Raw genomic sequence first — 22,390 nt, forward strand, 5'->3', positions numbered from 1 at the left:
CTTTTTTCTGTGTGTCTACCATCTTTCCTACATAGCAAAAGAAAAACATTGGATCATCCTCTATGTAGCTTCTTTTACGTTCAAGTTTACTGAGTACATTTCTGCTCAATGCAATAGAAATATATAATAGTATCTGGTTTACTGGCGTTCACCTTAGTTCTTCTGCTTGACTCTTTACAGAAGCCACGCAGGAAAGCTATCTGGAGGACCCAATCACATTATGTGGTGGCCGAGAATGAATCTTTGCTTCAACCCCAAAACCACACACACTACAGTTTGCATTAACAGAGTAAATCACCTGCCCTCCCTCCACAGTGGGTTTGCAACATCAGATTCAGGTCACTGCGGCAGAAATGGGAGGCAGCCGGGGTGCCCACTGGTGTGGTGGGAGTGGCCAAGCTTTGGTTGTCTTGAACACCTCTCTCCTCGGCTGAAAACTGAGGAAGTGAATGATGGAAAGTTCTGAGACTGTCTCATCACAGAGCAGCAGGGATGGAGACACAGTTCACATAAAGACCTCATATAGGGGCTGGCACAGAGTAGGTCCTGAGGAAATGTTCTTTCTGAGTCTCCTCTGCCTTCACTCCTTTGAATGGCTCTTGATGTCTTTATCATCAGCTCAGTGAGATCGCTGTCCTGAACACTGCCAACAGGATGCTTGCCCCACAATGGCCTTGCTCCTGCATGTAAGGAACCAGTTCTGCACCACCAGTGTATGAAGGTGGGCTGGAGGACAGAGTGTCCCCAGCCAGCATCACTTCAAAGCACACGCAAACATTTATGCTAAGCCCTTCTGTGATTTGATGGGAAAGCATGGAAACAGTGGTCCCAGGTTGGGACCTGGAGGAGAAGGCAGCTGAGATTAGCCTGATTTAGCCAGGATTGATTTAACCCATAGATAAAGGACCACTTTGGTGATGCAGTTGAATGCATGTCCCTGGTTTTAGGCTCAAGCTGAGTGTTGTCTAAATCCTGGCCCTGGCTATAGCAGTTGTAGGCTTGGGTTAGATGCTGCAGCTCCATAAGCCTCAGTGGCTGGATCTGTGAAATGTGTGCATAAATCTCTACCTGTTCGGGTTCCTGCAAGGGTGGAATAATCACACCCAGGCAGTGCGCTTAGCAGTGTCTGGCACATGGGATGGATGACGAAGTAAATGTCAGCTCCACCAGCTCCTCCCTCTCTCCAGCTACTTTCCCACCTGGAATTTCTACCACATGCCTCACTGACTGATTTCTCAGCAAAAGCAGGATGCTGTTCAACTCAAGTATTGCCTTTGAAGAGAAAAGGGACTTTGAAGTTCCTTTCTGGTCTTCCACTTCCACTTCAGTTAAGTGATGAGAAACTTGGAGTCTGAGTTAAAACCGCAGATTCTTGCAGCTCCAGAGCTTTACAGGGTCATCTGGTCCCATTCCTTATTTCGAACAGGAGCAAACAGAGTCTCAAGGAGGTTGAGTATTGCCTGAAGCTGTTTCTCTGCAGGGGTAGGCAATATATTATATACTTCTGATTCATTATTAATTTGATACTAAGAAGTTGAGCTTCAGATTGGAAGTGAGAAATTATGTCCCTGGGCTGGTAATAATTAATAATTTCTAAAACTTATTTCATCTTTCTTGAGGGTGAGGTCGTTTGTCAAGTACTTACATGCACTCTCGTATTTAGTACTCATGAAGGATGTAGGTACGAGTACTATCTTTACTTTACAAATGAATAACTGGAGGCACTGCAAGATCAAATCATATCCCCCAGGTCACACACGACTACATGGCCGAGCTAATATGTAAACTCACTAAGCTCTAGAGTTCCTGGTCCTGAGGAGAGCACGGGGAGGCGGTTAGTGCGGCAGCGTAATGAAGCCCAAAGCGCGGCTCTAGAGGATCCCATTCACAGCTTAGTGCCGGTGACCCTCCCTTGCCGGTTTCCCTGTCTGTATGGGGGAGTGATGGTGCTTCTGTCTGCAAACCCTGAGTGGGCAGGTTCAGGAGACATGAGCATGCACTTTGTCGTTTATCATTCAAGTGTCAGTTACTATAGTTTTTTTCACCGGGAGGAGAGATGGCAGGAAGGTTAAGTGCAGAGAGCTCTGCAATGCTGTCCAGCAGCCATGAAAGCATCACGCTGGGCCTGCTGGAGGGAGAGGAGCAGGGGAGGGAGGCGGCCAGTACTGGTAAGGAATCACCAAGAAGGAAGAGAGACTTAAAGGCAGGTGTGGGCCAGAGGAAACACAGAGAAAATGCATTTCCTCTTTCTGTCCTTCTCTGCTTGCCTTACATCGAGCATTTTCAGATTTTTCCAATGATCTCTAACTATATACTGATGCTCTCTAACAACTTATATTGCAAATGTAGCCTCTGTGTCAGGGCAAAACTGATCTCCTATACGATTTAAGATAAAAAGTTGAGGTGTCTGGTCCCCTAAAGTCATAATATATGCAAGAAAAAATTTCCAATGATTACCCTCATTTTTCTTATTCTTTTAATTCAATGGTACCTTCTTTAAGCTACAGCTCTGGTCAAGAGTTGCTCCTAGTCATTCCCAGCACAGGAGCTTAAGGGGACTAGATTACAAATGAAGTCAGGAAATATTGAGGGTTAAGGGGGTGGAGAAATGCTTCTCAGAACAGAGGAGACTCCTCCTGAAAACTCCTGTACTTGACAAAGCAGTCCAGACTGTTTAATTATCATCTGTCAGAAATATTTATGCAAGGAAAGAAAATGATGACATTCCAATTTCTTCAAGAGAATGTAAACACAACCAGGGGTTCCTTAAAGCTTGCTCTCCCCCACAGAGCTTCCTGTGCAGAGCTGTCTTCCCGCCTTAGCAATGCTTGTTGCAGTGATCCAGGCAAAAGAAAGATTGAGAAAAAGGACCTTCCATGCAAACCACACTATAGATGTAAAAAGCTCACTCCTGACCAATTCATTAGTAATCACAGCATGAATGAGTGGAGTTTTGGAGGGGAAGGGATACAGAAATATTTTCAGTCAGCAATCTGCTTATATACAAATAGCTCCCAAATCTTGAGGAAGTAGGTAAACATTCTCATCATTTCCCAGATCATTCAGTTTTGTAAGACACTGAGTATAAGATTATAAAACTACAAATAAAACATATTTCAGATGAACTGGAAGAGTTCTCACTTTAAAACATTCATAATATTTTTCTCAAATGCAGTGTGCAGATTTGTATTTCTCAGACATTGACAAGGATTCAGTTTGGCCGAGCGTCTGGGTTTATACAGTGTGGGAGAGTACTAGAAAGGGTAGAAGAGGAAAGTGGCAGGATTATGGAAAGTCCTTAATGCTATGATATTTGGACTATATGTGTGCTGGTAATGGATAATCAATTAATTTCTCAGGTGCTCCTAAATTTAGAAGGAGGGTGGAAGAAGAGTAGATGTTGGAAACAGAAGAGAAAAACGTGTTATAGCAATAAAATAAAGAGCTTCAAAAGCAGTGGGAGGTGGTCAACAGTGTCATATTCTTCACCAGAGACATCAAGAGCAATGAGAGGTGAGAGAACCTTCAAAATTCATAGCTGATGTTCCAGACAGCAGCTCCAATGGAATGCTGAATGAACATCATCAAGGATAAGCACGAAATGCTAATCATTTTTCTTGCCAATTTGATCAGAGAAAGGAAAGAGTTAGGGGAATAATTTGAAAGAGTATCTGAACTGAGGAAGATTCCTTAGGGGATCAGAAGTCTATGGAATGGGAAGAACCTGACAACCGAAGAAAGAGCCTATGATATGGATGGGAGAAGAGGAAAGAAATAGAATCAAGAACACATGTAGATTTTACAGTAATGATTACTGAGGGCGAAAATAAAAACGATTGACAACACCAAATGTTAGGGTGTGAAGCAAAGGGATCTGTCACATTGTTGATGGCGTAGAAAGTGGTACAATTAGTTTGAAGAACTGTTTGGCAGTTTCTTAAAACATTAAAGATACATATACCCACAATTCTACTCCTAAATATTTATCCCCCCCAAAAAATGAACATATAAAGACTGAGACGTGAATATTCACAACATGAGTATTCATAATAACTCAAACCTGTAAACAAACCAAGTATCCACCCATAGGAAAATGGATAAATAAATTACAGCATATTTGCACAATGGAATACTATTCAGCAAAAAAAAAAAAATGTAACATGCAACAACACGGATAAGACTCAAAAATTATACTAAGCCAAAATAGCCAGACACCCAAAAAAAAGTACATAGAAAATGATCATCTCTAAATAAAGTTCTAAAACAGGCTAAAATAAGCTGCAATGGTGAAAAAAAAAATATCAGAACAATGACTGCCTCAGGAGAGGGAGAAATTTACTGAACAGAAGCACAAGGGGTCTTTCTAGGGTGGTGGAAATATTCTCTATGTTATTTTGGGGGTAATTACAAGAGTATGCAAAATTGTCAAAACTCATTGCACCGAACACTTAAGGTATGTTAATTATGCCTCAATTTAAAAAAACACATAAACACTATATGTGTGTCTGTAATGGATAAACAATTACTCAATTTAGAGGGAGGCTGGAAGAAGAGTAGATGTTCATTCAGGTGTGAGTACTAGTCTTATGAACGAGGCAAGACAATTATTCCTCCCATGGAAGAGTAAAAGAAGAGAGAGTCTGTGAACATGCAGGAAATTTTGAGGTAGGCATAGGGAACCTGCAAAAATTCACCTTGAATAACTTGAATAGTCTCAGTAAACTAAAGGATGATGTCATCTTCTGGGTGTGTATCTGGGCACCGAGGAGGAGGGGAACAAAGGATTCATGTGTTAGGAAAACAGAAAATATTTGGGAGATGTTGTAATACAATAAAGGATGAATCTCTAACAGTTCTAACCCCCGATCCCGTAAGGGTCCTAGTCAACTTAGATTTGTGCTCTTCACCTCCACTACTTGATAGGATGAAGTTTTATGGCATATATTCTCAAGAGAGGTGAAAATTGCTTCTTGGAGGACAGGTGGTGCAGTGAAAAATCACCTTAGATATTACAATGATTTGCGGTATCCCAATGCTCAACCCTACTTAAGAAATCTTATTCTTGAGCATTTAATTGGGGTGGAGAGGGGTGATTAGGAAAAAAATAAAAGGCTTCTGGGATGGCAGGGGTGGTGTGATAATGAAAAAGTTTGAGAAATACAGGTCTAGGGAAAGCAAAGTGCAGGCAATGGAGGTACCTTTGGTTGGGGGGTCTGCTCAGGTAAGTAAATGACAGTCAAGTGTGAAGAAGTCTAAGTTGATGTCACATACATCACTGAAATAGATCAGATAAATTAGAGATAGAATTATAAATTATGAACATGACAATCAGAGAGAACAGAGGTTCTAACAATAGTAAAGTGCAGGGCCAGCAGGAATGAGAAGAAATTCGCCACGAAAGGCATGTCAACATGAAGGTCTTAAAAGAAGACAACTGAGCACAGAGAAGATCTAGGAGGTGGCAGGTCATAACCTTGATCCTGTCAATAGGTCAGTAGGAGTGACAGAGGGGGGAATGGGAAAGGTGGGCAGAGGTTAAGAGGTTAAAATCAAATGAGGAACATTTCAGAATTCAGATACTAAAGGATGAAAAGGTCTGCATAATTATAAAGCCCATGGCAGGCGACCGGGCGGCTCAGTTGGTTAGAGAGCGTGCTCTGAACAACAGGGTTTCCGGTTCGATTCCCACATGGGCCAGTGAGCTGTGCCCTCCACAACTAGATTGAAGACAATGAGCTGCCGCTGAGCTGTTGGAGGGGCGGCTGGCTGGCTCAGTTGGTTAGAACGCGAGCTCTCAACAATAAGGTTGCCTGTTCAATTCCTGCATGGGATGGTGGGCTGCGTCCCCTGCAACTAAAGATTGAAAACGGCAACTGGACTTGGAGCTGAGCTGCACCCTCTGCTACTAGATTGAAGGACAACGACTTGGAGCTGATGGGCCCTGGAGAAACACACTGTTGCCCAATAAAATTAATATATATTTATTGGGCAATATACATATATATTTAAAAAAAATAAAAGCCCATGGCATGGCCATGTTGGTGAATGCCCAAGCCCAAGGCAGAGCAGAACTGGAGGATCCTGGAGTGAAGATGGCAGAGGAACTGGGTGATTGATGTAATTCCTGAATTCACCTAAGATGGCAGCACAGGTTGGCAGAAAGGGTAAGTCATTGCTCTGCTTGAGTCGCTGAGGATGATGTGAAAATGTACAAAAGACTAAGATACCAGTGAGGAGGATGGAGGTGATGTTAATGAGATGCTGGATGGGGCTTCTAAAAATCGGGGGAAGGAGACCTGGAGAGAGATGGGTATAAGTTGGATAAAGGTAAGGGGAGAAACTGTAATAGGGTTGAGACTCAGGTAAGTAAATTTGGAGTAATAGGTCACCATGGCGGTGCGGAGTAGGCTTTCACTCCAAGGGGAGGATGCAGAACTTGCCCACTCAAAGTTGACATCCTAATGCGGTGGGAGGAACCTCAAAACATTTTTCTTTATCCGGTGGGCTGGCATTCGGGAACCTCTGGGGCTTCAGTTAAAAAGTAGAGAAGGGGAAACCTGTCTTGAGTGTATAAACTTCCTTTTTATGAAATAACAGGGGGTGTGGCTAGTGCCAAAGCTATAAGAAAATTTATCGCCAACATTTAAATTTATTTCAAAGATAATGGTTACCCTTTTTTCTGTGTTCTTTTATTCTCTAGATATTCAATTTTGTATAAGAAAATCAAATGTATGCTATTATCAAATTCATCTTCTATATAGTTCAATTATTGGACATTCTATCTTCTTCTGAGTTTTAATTACAAGATTTATTGTAACACTCATATAACATCTCTATCCTATCATGAGTGGAAGGTAGTTTTGGCAATGAGGGAAGTATATGATTCTTGAAGAAGTTCTTTTCATATTTTGTTTTAGTAACAAACACCAGCAACAATTTTAGCCAAGCAGTCACAGAAATATTTTCTGATGCCCTGAATTTAAATATTCTATTATATTCTTTTGAGCCATTGGGGACTCATGCTCTTTTCATCCATGAAAAGTTCATGCTAATCTTGCCTATTTTCCTTTACATTTTAGGTTACAGCAAGGCCAACAATAATTAATATGAATTAAGAATGCTGGCAAAGAAAGCTGTTCCTTATCAATCTGTCACACTGTAAATGTGCTGTACAGAATCATAATTGATTAGCTTTGAAATCCAGTGAAATGGTCTTGAAAGAGGCCAAATATATTTGGGTAACACTCAGTGAAGTCTACTGCTATGAACAAGTCTAAAGCTGTCTGTCATATAATTCCAAGAATGCAAATGAAATTTGTCCTCAGTGCTGTAAGATTTCTGAGATGGTCTGACAGAATCACATCTCATTTAGAGCTTCTGGACTGGACAAAGACTCACATTTCTCTCAAAGTCAAGGTCATTAATAAAGGTCTGTGCTGTATAATAGCAGCGACTAACCACATGTGGTTATTGAGCCCTTGAAATATGACTAGTCTGAGATGTCCTGTAAGTGGAAAACATATACTGGATTTCAAAGATTAATTATAAAAAAGAATGCACACTCTCTCATTAATATTTCTACATGTTTATTTTAAAGCTAATGTTTTCATATTAATTATGTGTTAAAAGGATAATATTTTGGATATAGTGGGGTTCAACAAAATATTTTATTAAAGTTAATTTCACCTTTTTAATGTTTTGACAGATTGCCACCTGAAAATTTTAAATTACAGATTCTGGCTCTCATATTCCCATAGGGCAGCTCTGCTCTAGGCTGTACCCCAGTTTTGAGGTGAGCCACAAGAGGGCAGTCGAGTGTGGTGATGAAGGGCCTGGGTACTAGGTTAGATCTAGGTTCAATTCTGTCTTCTACTTCCTCACTAAGGAACCTTGGCACATTATTTCTCCAATGTAAACTGTTCATATCTAAAGAGATAATTTGGGTTCTTAAAGTGAGCATTAAGTTCTAGATTATTGAAAAAGGCACAATTTAAAAAAGTTTGCTGCCTAATGAGAAACAAATAGGGTATACATTTTAAACAGTAAAATGGATTAAATCAAACCAAATTAAAAATATTATCTTCCTTTAGCCTTTGACTCATTGCTACTTAGTAGAAGAAATAAACTAGTAGAGTAAAATAAAAGCACCCTACTGAACTGTAAGTATAATAGTTATCTACAATAATTTGATTTCATTCTCCCTACAACTTTTGATTTGTTCTTATTTTTAAAGGGAGCTTACTCATACTAAAATGGCTTTTCTGTCCCTGTGTTTAATTCTTCTTCATTCTTATTGTTTTTCATTAGTCTCAATTTTTATCAAGTTTTAACAATAAATTATCTAATTTGAAACATTGAGTTTATTTAGCTTTTGCTGATTTATACTTTCAGTTTTTCCATTTTAATTGTACTTTCCTTGCTTTTATTTACTTGTGTGTAGTAGTTGTTTGATTTTGTGTTCCAGTGTATGAATAAAGCCATTCCTAAACTTAAAACTCCAACCAGGATGGCATCTTATGTAGTATTAGATCTTTCTGTGATTAACGCACCCCAAAGCTTCTGTTCAAATGGAATTAGATAAAATCATGCATTAACACACACATTAGGACAAAGGACTTTTACATATATGTAAAATTCAAGGAGCAAACAGGAAGAAGGTGCATCATGTGTTACTGAGGCAATTGAGACAATCCTATTAGGGCTAATCCTGTTAGCCTTACAGGTTCCAAAAGTGTTCTCTAGAAGGGTAGACTCATAGTGTGTGCACTGTCAGCATCTTAACAAGTACAGATAAATATATCACCACAACTGATCGTAACCACTTTCACCTTTTAATTTCCATTTCTAATGTTCAACCTTTTTTTTTTTTTTTAGGTTTAGAAGTTAAATTCCATAACTACCAACATTTTCATCTCTATTATTGCCACTGCCATCATTACCAGCACCATCACCAATGTGCTTAGAATTTACATTAATAAAAACATAAGATGCAAAAGTACCCCCTTTGTTTTAGGCTTCTGTGACACTAATTGCACTATTAACCTTTTATAGGGCAGTGAGGGAAAAGCCAACACCAGTGATTATGCCAGGGAGGTCTTCCTAAGAGCAAGAGATACTCTAATCATTATTCCTCTCTTTGTTTCTTCTGGTTATGTCATTTGGTTACACCTTTGGAGCAGACAGCTTTTCCTAGACCAGCGTGTTCCCCAAAGTAGATTCATGAAACAGTTGGGAAATAACCTACCAAAAAAGATTGATTAGGGAAATGCTGTATTTTATTCCCTTCTTGAGGATGCGCAGGGCATTTAGCATATTAGAGATTCTTGAAATAAAGGAACTATTAATACCTTCTCGGCGTTTCCTGCTTATTTGAACCATGTAAACCATTCCCCATTCCCACTCCTCTACGATCTATGAACATCTCCCAGGACTAACACTTACACAAAGACACTCTGAAAAATACTCTTTTTGACTTATAAGGGATAGAATTAATTCAGATGAATATTGCACCCCTCCAAAGCTTGAAATCCCTAATTATTCCACTCTTGGAAGAGGAGACAACAGCACAACCAAGTAAGGAAAGGATTTCTGGGAATCACAGGCTGCCTGATCAAAGGTACATGTTCTACTCACTTAAGGAGATTCCCAAGATTGAAAAGAGCCCGGTTGTGCTGTGGATTTAGCTGGAGAGCCTTCTGATAGTACATCTTTGCCTCTGCTGTGTCTCTCATCAGCGTTGCAAGGTTGTTCAGAGCACTTGCATGGCGCGGATACAACCTGAAAAATGAGAAATACTAAGCCACGGTTGTTCTAAAACTTCTAAGCTGGGCACAGTTTGCTTGTTCTTCACTGCCCTCCCCCAGGCATGCCACAACCAAAATGAAACACTGAATCTTCCTTTATTGTAATGATATGTGTATGCCAAATCTTTTTTATCCAGTTATATTGAGATATAATTGACATAAGTTATATGTCACTGTGTAAGTTTACGGTATGCAGCATAAGGATTTGACTTACATATATTGTGAAATGATTGCCACAAGAACTTTAGTTAATATCTATCATCTCATATAGACTTAAAAAAAGAAAAACAATGTTTTTTTTCCCCTTGTGATAAGAATTCTTCTGTTTCCCCGAAAATAAGACCTAGCTGGACCATCAGCTCTAATGCGTCTTTTGGAGCAAAAATTAATATAAGACCTGGTATTATATTATATTGTATCATATTATACCCGGTATTATATTATATTATATTATACCCGGTATTATATTATATTTATTATATTATATTGTAATATAGTATAACATATTATATTCTAATATATTGTAATATAATATAATATAATATAATATAATATAATATAATATAATATAACATAATATTAGACCCGGTCTTCTATTATAGTAAAATAAGACCAGGTCTTATATTAATTTTTGCTCCAAAAGACGCATTAGAACTGATTGTTCATTTAGGTCTTATTTTCGGGAAAACACAGTACTCTCGTAACTTTCATGTATGCCGTACAGCAGTGTTAACTATAGTCATCACATTGTACATTACATCCCTAGTACTCATTTATCTTACAACTGGGAGCTTGTATCTTTTGAACACCTTTATCCAATTCCCAAACTTTGGTAACCATCAAGCTGATCTTGTTTTCTATGAGTTTGGGGTTTTTCTAGATTCCACATGTAGGGGAGATCATACAGTACAGTAAATTCTCACACAGTATTGCCAATAGATTCTGTGACTTTAAGTGAAATGACAATTTTACCGTAAGCTAACTGCTATAAACAAGAGCTAAAAGACATTGAATGAAATGATGTTATCGAGGACCTGTTGTATGTCTTTCTCTGTCTGACTTATTTCACTTAGCATAATGCCCTCATGGTCCACCCAAGTTGTTGTAAATGGCGGGATTTCCTTCTTTCTTATGGCTGAATAATATTTCATTTTGTGTTTGTGTGTGTGTGTATAAAACGTATACATATATACATACATATATATACACGTTCATTCATATATACTGGGGGTGCCAAAAAAGGTACACATTTTAAGAGATATTATCTATCTATTACTTTTCGAAGTTGAATTGAATTGCAGTAGCAATGTGTAATATGACGACGTACATTCAAAAGATGGCATTAATCAAATGAATGCTAGTGTCATTCACTGTATTACAATTTTAATAGTTTTTTTCTTTCTTAAAATGTATATACATTTTTTTGGCACCCTCTGTATATTTATACCACAGCTTCTTTACACATGTCTTCTGTTTCCATGTCTTGGCTTTGTAAATAATGCTGCTATGAAAATTGGGTTGCAGATACCACTTTGACATAGTGGTTTCATTTCCTTTGGATATATTCCAAGAATTGAAAATGCTGGATCATATGACAGCTTTATTTTTATTTTATTTTTTTTTGAGGAACCTCCATACTGTTTTCCATAGTGACTGTACCAATTTACATTCCAACAGTGCACAAGGGTTCACTTTTATATCCACATCCTCACCAACACTTGCTGCTTCTTGTTGTTTTGTTTTAATATTAGTCATTCTAATAGGTGAGAGATGATATCTCATTGTGTTTTAAATTTTCTCTGATGATTAATGATGTTGAACATCTTTTCACGTACCTGTTGGCCATCTATATGTCTTCTTTGAAAAAATGTCTATTCAGATCTTCTGCACATTTTTTAATTGGATTTTTTTTTGTTGAGTTTTATGAGTTCTTATATATTTCAGATATTAACCCTTTATCAGATATATGATTTGCAAATATTTTCTCCCATTCCGTAGGTTTTCTTTCCATTTTGTCAATGGTTTCCTTTGCTTTTCCGTTTGATGTAGTCCCACTTGTTTACTTTTCCTATTATTGCCTTTGCTTTTGGTGTCAAATCCAAGACATTGACAAGACTGATGTCAAGGAGCTGACAGCCTATGTTTTCTTCTAGGAGTTTTATGGTTTCAGGTGCTATATTGAAATTTTTAATCCATTTTGAGTTAATGTTTTGTGTCTGGTGTAAGATAATGGTCCAGTTTCATTCTTTTGCATGTGGCCGTCCAATTTTCCCAGTACCATTTATTGAACAGATTGTCTTTTCTTCATTCTTGGCTCCTTTGTAGTAAATTAATTTATCATATATATGTGGGTTTATTTCTGGGCTGTCTATGCTGTTCAGTTGATCAATATGTCTTCTTTAATAACAATGCCATACTGCTTTGACTACTATAGCTTGGTAATATAGTTTTAAATCAGGGCGTACGATGCCTCCAGCTTTGTTCTTCTTTCTTATGTCAAATCTTTGGTCAATTATTTTTGCAGCTGTACACATACAAATAAAGCCAGGATGCACATATGCCACTTAATGGTAAAGGTAAATAACTCCCAAATAGTACAAAAATAAACAGTATGTGAATGCACCAGAGTTAAATAAATTTTAGTCCTCTGGAGCCTATAATTACTTTCAACTTCCTTTGACAGAAAATCCTCATGGCCTCAGGTGCTGAGTTTCTATCCTGGGGGGACTGCTGACCAGCTGCTTCTACAGTGCTCACTACTTACACCAGATGCTGGGAGTACCTTGGATGAGGCATCTTCATAAACACATTTGGACTGAAGCATCTTCATAAACACATTTGGACTGAAGCATAGACCACCATTATTGAGAAAAGGTGACACATAATATCTCCCCATAAAAATAAACTTTATCCCACAAGTGGCTGCCCATCTTGACTCTCTTTCTCCATTTTATCTGATCTTCCCCTCTGACTGTAATTTGGTACTACTGGGCCTGATACAGTTCTCAGAATGAAAAGTCTGACAAAACTTAAAAATCAAAAATTAAATAATGCACAATCAAGTGAAAACAACATTCCTAACGTTGAAAAGCAAATGTGGAGGTTTGCTATATGTCAGTAAACCAAATTTGTGCTGATTAAGAAAGGAAGTGAATCAATTTACTTCCTTAAGGCGGAACTGTGAAGGCCAATCTGCACAGCCACACAGTTTAGCTGTTTCTGCTCCACTTAGAGCGGACATATTTAGCAGTCTAAGAAGCTCTCTCCATCTCTGTCACCCAGAGTACTCTGAATAAGCCTGTGAAGCTGGCTTTTAACAGAAAAGCCAAGCTAATGCCCAAGTAATAAAAATAGGATTTGTACTCGTCAAGTCTCTTGACAATCAGATGCCATGTTTGCCCACTCCTACCCTGTTCTATACCTTCTAAGAAAATCAACTTAAGTTTGGGACAGAGGGGTTGCTATTAAAAGGCCAAAAATACAAGTTGCATAACTTTTTTTTTTTTTAAATCTTTGTGTCACAGAGCTTCCTAAGTTTATTTGCCCCTGTAATCCTCCCTCCCCTACTTCCTTACCAAACAGTTATGAACATCCCTCAGAACTGGTATTTTTACGACATTCTGGCTAATGCTCCTCTTGACTGACAAGGAATAGCATCAATTCAGGTGTTATATCCTCTCACAGCTTAAAGATCCTAAATTTTCACAATGGCTTTGGAGGCTGCAGGGAAAGATATATTATGAGAGGAAGTTGGAGAAAAGAAAACACACCAGGTCAGACATTCTTGTTTGCTTCTCTCTGGTCATCCTTCATTAGCAAAGACAATTAGAGGGTCCCTGGTACTACCCCTTAACACTCAATCTCACAGTTCCTGAGGGATAGCAAGTTCTGGGTGCTCTGAGACGCCACTGCAGGATATCAAAGCTATGATGACCGACCAAAAGAAAAAAGAAAACAAATACTCTTCTACCTGTATATTCACTCCATGCCTGGAAAGCCTGTGTCTAAGAATTAGTTGGGAAGTAGTTATGGCGAGCACATCACAGCTAGGGCTTAAATTCTTCTAAAAAAAAAAAATTGTTTTCCTTTGATGTTGAACAAAGCTCTCTCTGACTTCCAAATGATTTAAGGGGTGTCCAGTGAACATGGTGAGAGCAATTCTCATTGTTTCCCAGATGACAAATAGTAATAAAAAGCATCCTGGGACACCTGCTCTCAGAAGAGGCAATTTCTTAAAACTTGATCTTTTCCTTATTTCTTTAGGCTTTGGAGTCCTCAAAATAAATGTCTGAGGTGAAAGCACAAACCATGGAAAAGGAGAGTCTAAATTCAATACAAGCTTCCACAATGGGCTGGCTCCCCATGTGTAAAAGCTCTTGTCCGCACTGGCAAGCAGCTGGCCCTCTCTGGCTGGCGCTCAGCCCATCTTTTCGGACTTTATATTCACTCACGATCCCACTACCATTTAAATGACTGGCATGTACTTTCAAAGTTCACTGACTACAAGGGACTTCCCCCCTCTCTCTCTTTCAAATCAGAAACAGAATATAAATCCACACTGAAGTCCCCAAAACAAAAATACGTACTGAGAAGGAAAAGAAAGAGAAACACACATAAGCACTATGAGGGAAAGTTCTTTCGTATGCCTTGTGCTCCAAGGCTACACAACCATGAAGCTTAGGAGAAGGCTTCTTGGCCAGCTACAGTCAGAAAAGAGGCTCTGTGTTAATTAAACAGAGTCCCAACCCTTCCAAGAAGGAGATTTCTGGCATTTACAATGATTTGCTGAATCTATTACCATGCACAACCCTCCACCTGGAAACTGAATAGATGTTGTTTATTCCTAGGAATAGTAAGGGTCTGCTAACAACATCCTCTCTCACTGGTTATCTGATTAGGTTCTCCTAATCGCAAGTGAGCACTGCATTATTTATGAAACAAACCTGACTTTCATTAAAAGGATCCTTTAACAAGCAGTTCAGGAAAAAAAAAAATCACTTTTTAAAAATTTTTTTTATTTTGATTTTTCTCTAGATGTAGACGTTTTCTTAAAACAGATCCTTTGATGCACTGAAGACCTACACAAGGACAAAGTTTATTTTGTGTGTTTACTTTTTAACTAAACTTGTGTTTGAATTGGCTTGGCTCTAAGTCAATCCTGAGGTCTCCAGGAGAGGAATTTTCTTTTGGAAAGATGAATAATTTAAGAGATGTCTATGTTGCCACATGAATTGTCAGAATAAATAAAGGCCATCTTGACTTTGAATTCTACAGGTATGTTTTTCAAAAGCTCTCTTCCCCATCTCAAAAAACTTCAACCAAAACTTCACTGAGCCGGAGCAGAGTGGTGATTGTCGGGCCTACTTTTTTAAGACCAACGTGAATAGTCATTGGATTTTCTTTCTCACAGTTTTATTCAACATTTGCATTGTCTACGGGTTCTCCACTGCTATTTCTTTGTTATTATTTCAGTGAGTTAAACTCTTAAAATTTATTAGAGAAAATGTGTTATATTGTCTGAGGTATAAGGAAGTCTATTTTCCTCCTTAAAAAAGAAATCTAGGTACACAGATACAGTTCTCTGAGCTGAAGAGAAGTTTTCTGATGTATTTGGTAATTTACATTCTTGATAAACATATCTATTTGAGCATGTAGGGATGCTTAAATTTTATCTATCAGCACTTCCTTAAGCAGAATTAATAAAAGTAGGTAGTTAAGAACATTATTATCCCCCTCCATTCCCAGTTATCTTCTCTGGGAAGAATCAACATCAATAACATATTAACAGGAAGTAGTCACTGGGAGAAACAGTAGCCTAAGTGAAAAACAGAAGACAGGAGCAAAAGAAAATGGGTCCCAAAGGACCTGGGATTTATTCATGATACCTTGACATTTTAGAGAGCTTTTTCATACATTATCTCTCTTAACCTTCCTAAGTTTAAAAGTAGAATTATTGTACTATTTTACAATTGAGGAAAGGGAGGCTGGGAGAAATTAGTAATAGATTATTTAAAATCAAACAAGTTTTTCAGAAGTACTTGTGTTTTTAAGGCAGATGGTTCCTGTCAATGTATTTATTTTCCCAAACAACACCAGTCATTCCATCTTCGGAAAATAAATACAAATTAGAGCTTCCAGTTAGAGTAATTTCTCCTTTTTTTTCTTTAACTAATCCATTCAACTATGATCTTATAGAAACTGGTCCTCAGTGACCGAAGTGAAATAAACTCAGGAAGCATGGTTACTGAGAATCTTATTCACTGAAAAAAATTTGTCTCCTGTCATATCAAATAATTATGGTATCTCTGGAAAGCACAGTATTATGGAAAGCAATCTAGAATCAACAATACTCAGTAAGTGTAAAAGATGTATGTACATGCTCTTTTATATATGGTTCTTAAGCTTTAACTACAATTAAAGATCGAAAGACATAAGATATACATATACGACTAAAGTTTGGTTTTATATTTTCTTTCAGTCATTTACTTTAAATTTTGTACAATCGGTCCAAACTTAAGGACGCTGATATTTTTTCATCATTTGAGTACTTTGAAAGGCATTTCATTGTTTTAAGTAACATTGTATCACATGTTCCAGTTTGCAATTTCCTTTCAGAATATACACACCCTGATGTACCCTGATTTATTTGTCTGATTCTCATTCCACACACTAATTTATTTGAGGTTAATGTTAAGGTCACATGTTTATTTTCTATTTCCTGTTGAGGAAAAAACACTCCAAAAGAAAAGCATGACTGGGAAAAACCCAAACTATAAAACCTGCATCTCGCTGGACTAAAAAATACCCAACATAAACTTCATTTCGGGAGTCAACAGCATATTTTCAAACATAATTAGTCTCTGGCATTCTTAAGTGCCTGGTTCCTTTGTGTTATAAAATTTGAATCATCACATCACTAAATTACACCCAGGTGACATTGATTACTGGCCTGCTTCTTTAATTATTTAAAATCGCCATTAACACCCAGCAAATGTCTTGCCAACTCCTTTTTGCAATGTACTCCTTTCCATCCATTACAGACTGCCTTGGAAAAAAAACTCAAATACAATTTAGGGAAATGTGACACACTCTCCAATGAGGGACCAACTAAATAATTTGACCTCTCACAATGGATGACCTCCAGCAGTAATCCAGAAGCACTCCGCCCAACTGATTTTCTAAGACAATTTAAAGTAAAACCAGGGCTTTCTAATGCCCTCAGGAAATGGCTGAAATTTTCCCTGATTCCTGAGAATTTACCTCTAGGGTTTGGGGAATGTATTGAATTAAACACTTCTCTGATCTTCTTTCCCAGAGGCTTGGGTGATCGTGGGGAACTTTAGTTTCTGTGGCAGATGAATGTGAATTGCTTTGGTGGAGTGGAAAAATAACTATGTGGAGCCAGAAGTCATGGGTGACTTTCTAGCTATGTGATTTTGAATGTATGTCTGTGCTTTAGTTTGCCTTCTCTGTAACAATATGATTATTAACATATTGACTTTCTGTGAGAACAAGGTGGCTTGGATGTAAACAAATGAGATCATACCATCATACCTGTTACACTGCATACCTTTAATGTTTTGGGGCCAGCTGCAGGGTGTCTGGGTGGTTTTACTAAGCTCCCTCCACAGCCGTAATGAAGCCATGACAGGCTGAGTCTGCCAGCTCTCCTTCTCTCATATGGATTGCTATCCTCCAAAAAATCATTTTCTTCACTGCTGTTCATGGCCTTTGACTGCCCTTATCAGTCAAAACAACGTCCATTATTTCTTCATCGCTAACCCAGTGAACATTCAAGTCTTCCTGTATCCTTCTGTTTCTCCCATACTGTGGGTTCTCAGATGTGAAGGACACACGACCCTCTCCATTTTAAGAATGCAGGAATGTTCTTTGTCAAGCACGCACTCCAAAGCCTGTCAATCCTTCATCGTCTGAAGCAAATGATCCCCACAGGCTCCAGAGCAATTTCCTCCAAGCTTTTTTGATATGCTCAACACCAAATGGAATTCCAGACACGTGCAATTTTAAAAGCCACATCCAAGGTTATAAGGAGATTCAAAGTCCTGTGTGACAGATCAATGAGCTTGTGGAAAACTTATGGTAACAACAGTTCGTAGCATGAAGGACACTCTGGTTGTTGGATCAACTTAGATAAAACACAGTCGTGGGCAGGAAAAGTGTGTCCATTTCCTAATCAGTAACTACCAACCAAGGAGATCATGACAAGTGGGGACGGAAGGGGGTGCATTTCCCCAGCAGGTACCTCAGGCATCACCCCGGACAGATGGGCAGCAGCTAGGGATGTGAAACATCTTACAATGCATCCATCAGACAGTCCTGCATAATGAAGAATTGTTACACCTAAACTGTCGACCACTCTCCCAGTGAGAAACACTGCTTGTCTTTATGGAGTTGTCCTCTAAATCTAAGGAGGCCTGTGTTGTAGATTTTATGCTTATATTAATTCAGTCTTTCTTTCAACAAACATTTATTGAGCACCTACAATGTGCCAGGTCCTCTGCTAAGGGCCCACAGCAGAGGTAAATATAGTAGAGGGTGATCAATACAGTGGAGAAAAATGAAACAAAGAAGGGGAATAGGGTATGTTGGGGGTGGCTGGACTTTTAAGTAGGGTGATCAGGTAGGCCTCAGGGACAAGATGACATTATGTGAGGAGTCCTGAAGGAAGGGAGGGAGGCAGCCATTTAGAGAAGAAAAGCATTCTGGGAAGAGAGAATGACAAATGCAGAGGCTCCGAAATAGGAATGTGACGTGACTGGTGTATGCCTGAGGTCTACATGGCTGGAGTTGAGTGAAGAAGAAGAGTAGTAGGAGGGGAGGCTGGGAAGTAAGGGGGGCAGGCTGTACAGGGAGTAAAGACTGCTACAGGGGCTTTGAGTTTCACCATGAATGAGATGGGAGCCAGCGGCGTGTTCTGAGCACAGATTGCTAGGAGTGGAACTTCTCTGTGCTGCTGTGTTGAGCACAGACTGACAGGGAGCAGGGAGAGGTGAAAACGGGGAGACCAGAGACCGGAACATACTGCAATAATCTAGGTGAGAGATGACGGGTGCTGGAGGTGGAGAGAAGGGGTTCAATTTTGGATACATTAACATTTACTGAGTTTATCATTGCCAGACATTTAGACACTGCTTTAAGCCTTTTGGGTGAATTATCTTGTAATGTTCCACCCCAAAGAGGTAAGTAAGGCCACTATTTTCATTTTAACAGAAAATCTAAATGATATTTACTTATATAAGAAATCATAAATTAAGCTGATGTAGTGGATGCTGTACAGCTTAAACCACCCAGATAAGTCTAAGGCACTTGGTCCGCCAGCTGCTGAGAGCTCAGAGCCCAGTTCTCCGGGCATTGCTCTCAGCCTCAGAGAATTGCCTCACTCAGGGGTACCCTCTCTGCCCCGGGGGGCAGTGAGTAGTTGCTAAGATGGTATAAAGGTTCCATCTCGTGCCTCCATTCAGGACAACTCTGAGGGCCCATCCAGAGCTCCCTATAGAATCAGCTGAAGTCTCCTAGGAAATGTTCTGCATCTCAGTGTCTCCCTCTGCACACCTTACTTCCCTGGCTTCCTTCCCTGGTGTTCCGGAGAGCACTTTTTAATAAATTTCCTGCACGCAAATCTCTGCCTTCGATTCTGTTTCCTGGGGAACCACAGCGAGTTTTTGAAGTGAAACAATGGTATAAAGCAGATAAAAAGACAGAAAGTGGAATATTTTTACATATAAATTATGAAACTATTACTTGGAAATTTAGTCCATAAGTATTTCCACAATGTCACTAAAATTTCTTTTTTCTAAATGAAATAATGTTTAGTTTCTTAAATTTAATGAAGAAAACTGTGAGATAATTAACAAAACTTATATATAGTGAAAATATAATTTCATCAATAAGAGAAACAAAAGTAATTTCAAGTGTCTGCTTGTAATACTGGCAAGCACATTTGGATTTTTAGAAACGAAAGTACCATACCAGTGGAAGGACCCATCTCCACTTGTAAAAGCGGCCAATGAATAGTATTGGAATTTTAATTCTTTCCAGAAATACATAGCAGCTGGTATCCAAGGCCACCTGTAGTCATGAGAGTTATTTTAAATGCTCATTCAAAATTGGCTGTGTAAAGAAAGGACTTTCTAAGTAAACCCTGATTTAAAAAAAAAAAAAAAAAAGTTCAAACTCCACCAGTTTTATAGATAGCATTTTTCAAAGGCATTATAATAATCTTACTGATATACTCAGGACATCAATCAACAGTGGGTTAATTAGGCATGGTTAGATTTCTTTAGAATCTAATAATATGGGATTTCTTCCATTTTTATTGCTTCCCTTTTTCCTACATATACTTATTGTAGTCTAATGGAATCTCCTTGCAGCGTTCCAGTTATCCACATAGGAGGGAATATAAAGAACGATATCAAGGGATACTACAATCATAACAAGTCTCTATTTTATGCATTAAAAAATTCCAAACAGAAAGTTTTTAGTTCTATCCTTTCCCATGTGTTAGTCCATTAAATAGCAAGTGGAGATTTCTTTTGCACAGGGGCATTAAAAGCACATTCCTTCCCTTGTAGTTATGCCCATAGAAAAGAGCCTGGTCAGGGACTTCAATTCCTTTTGAATAGTTTTCTCTCCCTTCATATTTTCCATTTAAAATATCAATAACAGATATATTAGGAGTGGGCAAGGCCTCTCTAAGGCTCCCATGGCTGCCCAAACACACTTGAGTACCCACAGGGCAAAGTATTCCATCTCCTGCACAATAGGATTATGGGAAGGGACAAATCTTAGATGATTTACTGTGTATTTCATGTTGAAACCACACTTGTGAAAAGAAAATAGTCGTCAGGGTGACTGAGAATCACAGACCTTTTACCAGGATGGAAACCTCCATGAATCTGGTCCACATCAGCATATCTGGGTGTGGGGAGGGATTATTATAGAAGGGTGGAAGGAAGAGGGCACCTACGTGAACAAATGTTCAGGGAACATGGGACAATTTGCTTCTGACGGTGGAGAGACCTTCCTGACCCACCTGGACAAAGGCGAACTCTATTCTCATTCCCAAGTGCAGGGTTCTTGATGACCAGCACATTAAGCCATCCAGTAATTGAGTCTTGCAGGGAATTTAAATATAAGATTAAAAATAGACTCCGTGACTTTATCATCTATTGTGAAAACTGTATTACAAACAGACTCTAATTGTGTTGTCAGATTTTCAGATGTTCTTTATTCTCTGTAAAACATATTGGTAGATACCCACAACTTAACAAACTTTCTCTGTAAGCCTGGGTGGGCCCTTTTGCTCCCCTGGGTTGAGTTGCATGACTGACTGCTAAGAGTCTGTTGTGTTTATTAACAAATTTACTCCAGTTGCAGTTTAATATAATGAAATATCTTTCAAACTGATTAAATATAAATGCAAAAAAGAGCGTTGTTATTCCTATGAAAACCAAGCAAATACTCTGGAAATACTTTTTAAAAAGGGAAGTTGCTCAAAAATTGCTGTTGAATTAGATGTGAGTGAGATCTGTAAAAAACTGGAGGAGAAAAATCTCAAATAATCTTTAAAGTTTTATTCTTTTTAAAGTATCAAAACTGATCATTATACAAATGAATTATGGGATGTGGTTTTGCAGATTCCACTTTGAAGTCTCTTACTCAAAGGAAAGGATTTGGTTTGGTATTAGAAGATTGGTGAACGGATGTACCTGTGACATTTTAAGGTATAATAAAACATTCAAGAGTGTGCATAATTTGTTTTATAACTCTCCATTTTTAACTGACTTTTTATGCTAATCAACAAACCATGGGTCAATCAAGTACACATTCAATGTCTTCTGCACTTTATCCAGGCAGGACAACTGTGTCTCCGTTTGGATTTATGGGATGAGGCATTTCGTGGGAGAGCTTGTGCAGGAAGGACTGACATATTGAGAAGTCTCTAGACTTTCTACTCCCACCACGTGAGGTGGAATGGTAGAAACCTTCCCCAGAGTAACTGTGTGGTCAGGAAGCTTTGGAGGCATCTGGCAGATCTACCAGTGGTCTTCTGATTCTCCAGTGTATAGAATCTCAAGCTTTATAGAACCCAGAATAAACACAAGAGGTGTAAACATGAGAGCTGCCTTTTACAGCAAAGCAAACACTTTTGTTTGTTGACAAAGATAATATCCCTTTTAACCCTGCATGTCCCTAATCACTCTCTTTCTTCTTTATGCAAATAGAGGAAACATAAGATACACTAAAGTTGAAATAAGGGTGGAGCAATTGGGAGAGGGAGGAATCCCTGTCTCAGCAACTTCCACAAAGAAATAGCAATATCAAAATAAGGGCAATCTTCCAGTCACCTAGGAAAAATAATCATCAAAATGATGAACAGTCCTGGTATTTTCCTTTTCTCTCTAACACAGGGTGACAATTTATTTAAATAAAAACAACACCCACATCTATTGAAAATTCACCACGGAAGTATCCACACAAAAATGATGATACTTTAAATCAGAAGTATTTTGAGCCTGGTCTGAGAGGGTGAACTATTTCACTAATTGCTGTGCAGTATATTTATA

The 22,390-nt window shown here is 38.6% G+C and overlaps 1 protein-coding gene across 3 annotated transcripts in view; it reads right to left on the reverse strand.

The window, feature by feature from the left end:
* The window catches only part of TMTC1 (transmembrane O-mannosyltransferase targeting cadherins 1), a 232,797-nt gene that overhangs the window by 40,190 nt on the left and 170,217 nt on the right, over positions 1–22,390 (reverse strand). For all 3 annotated transcript variants that reach the window (XM_033116672.1, XM_033116673.1, XM_033116674.1), the window contains one exon: positions 9,634–9,777. In XM_033116672.1, coding sequence (XP_032972563.1) covers positions 9,634–9,777 — 144 coding nt within the window. The remainder of the gene's footprint in view (positions 1–9,633; positions 9,778–22,390) is intronic.

Source organism: Rhinolophus ferrumequinum, chromosome 10 (genome assembly GCF_004115265.2).
Source record: "Rhinolophus ferrumequinum isolate MPI-CBG mRhiFer1 chromosome 10, mRhiFer1_v1.p, whole genome shotgun sequence".
Taxonomy (NCBI): domain Eukaryota; kingdom Metazoa; phylum Chordata; class Mammalia; order Chiroptera; family Rhinolophidae; genus Rhinolophus; species Rhinolophus ferrumequinum.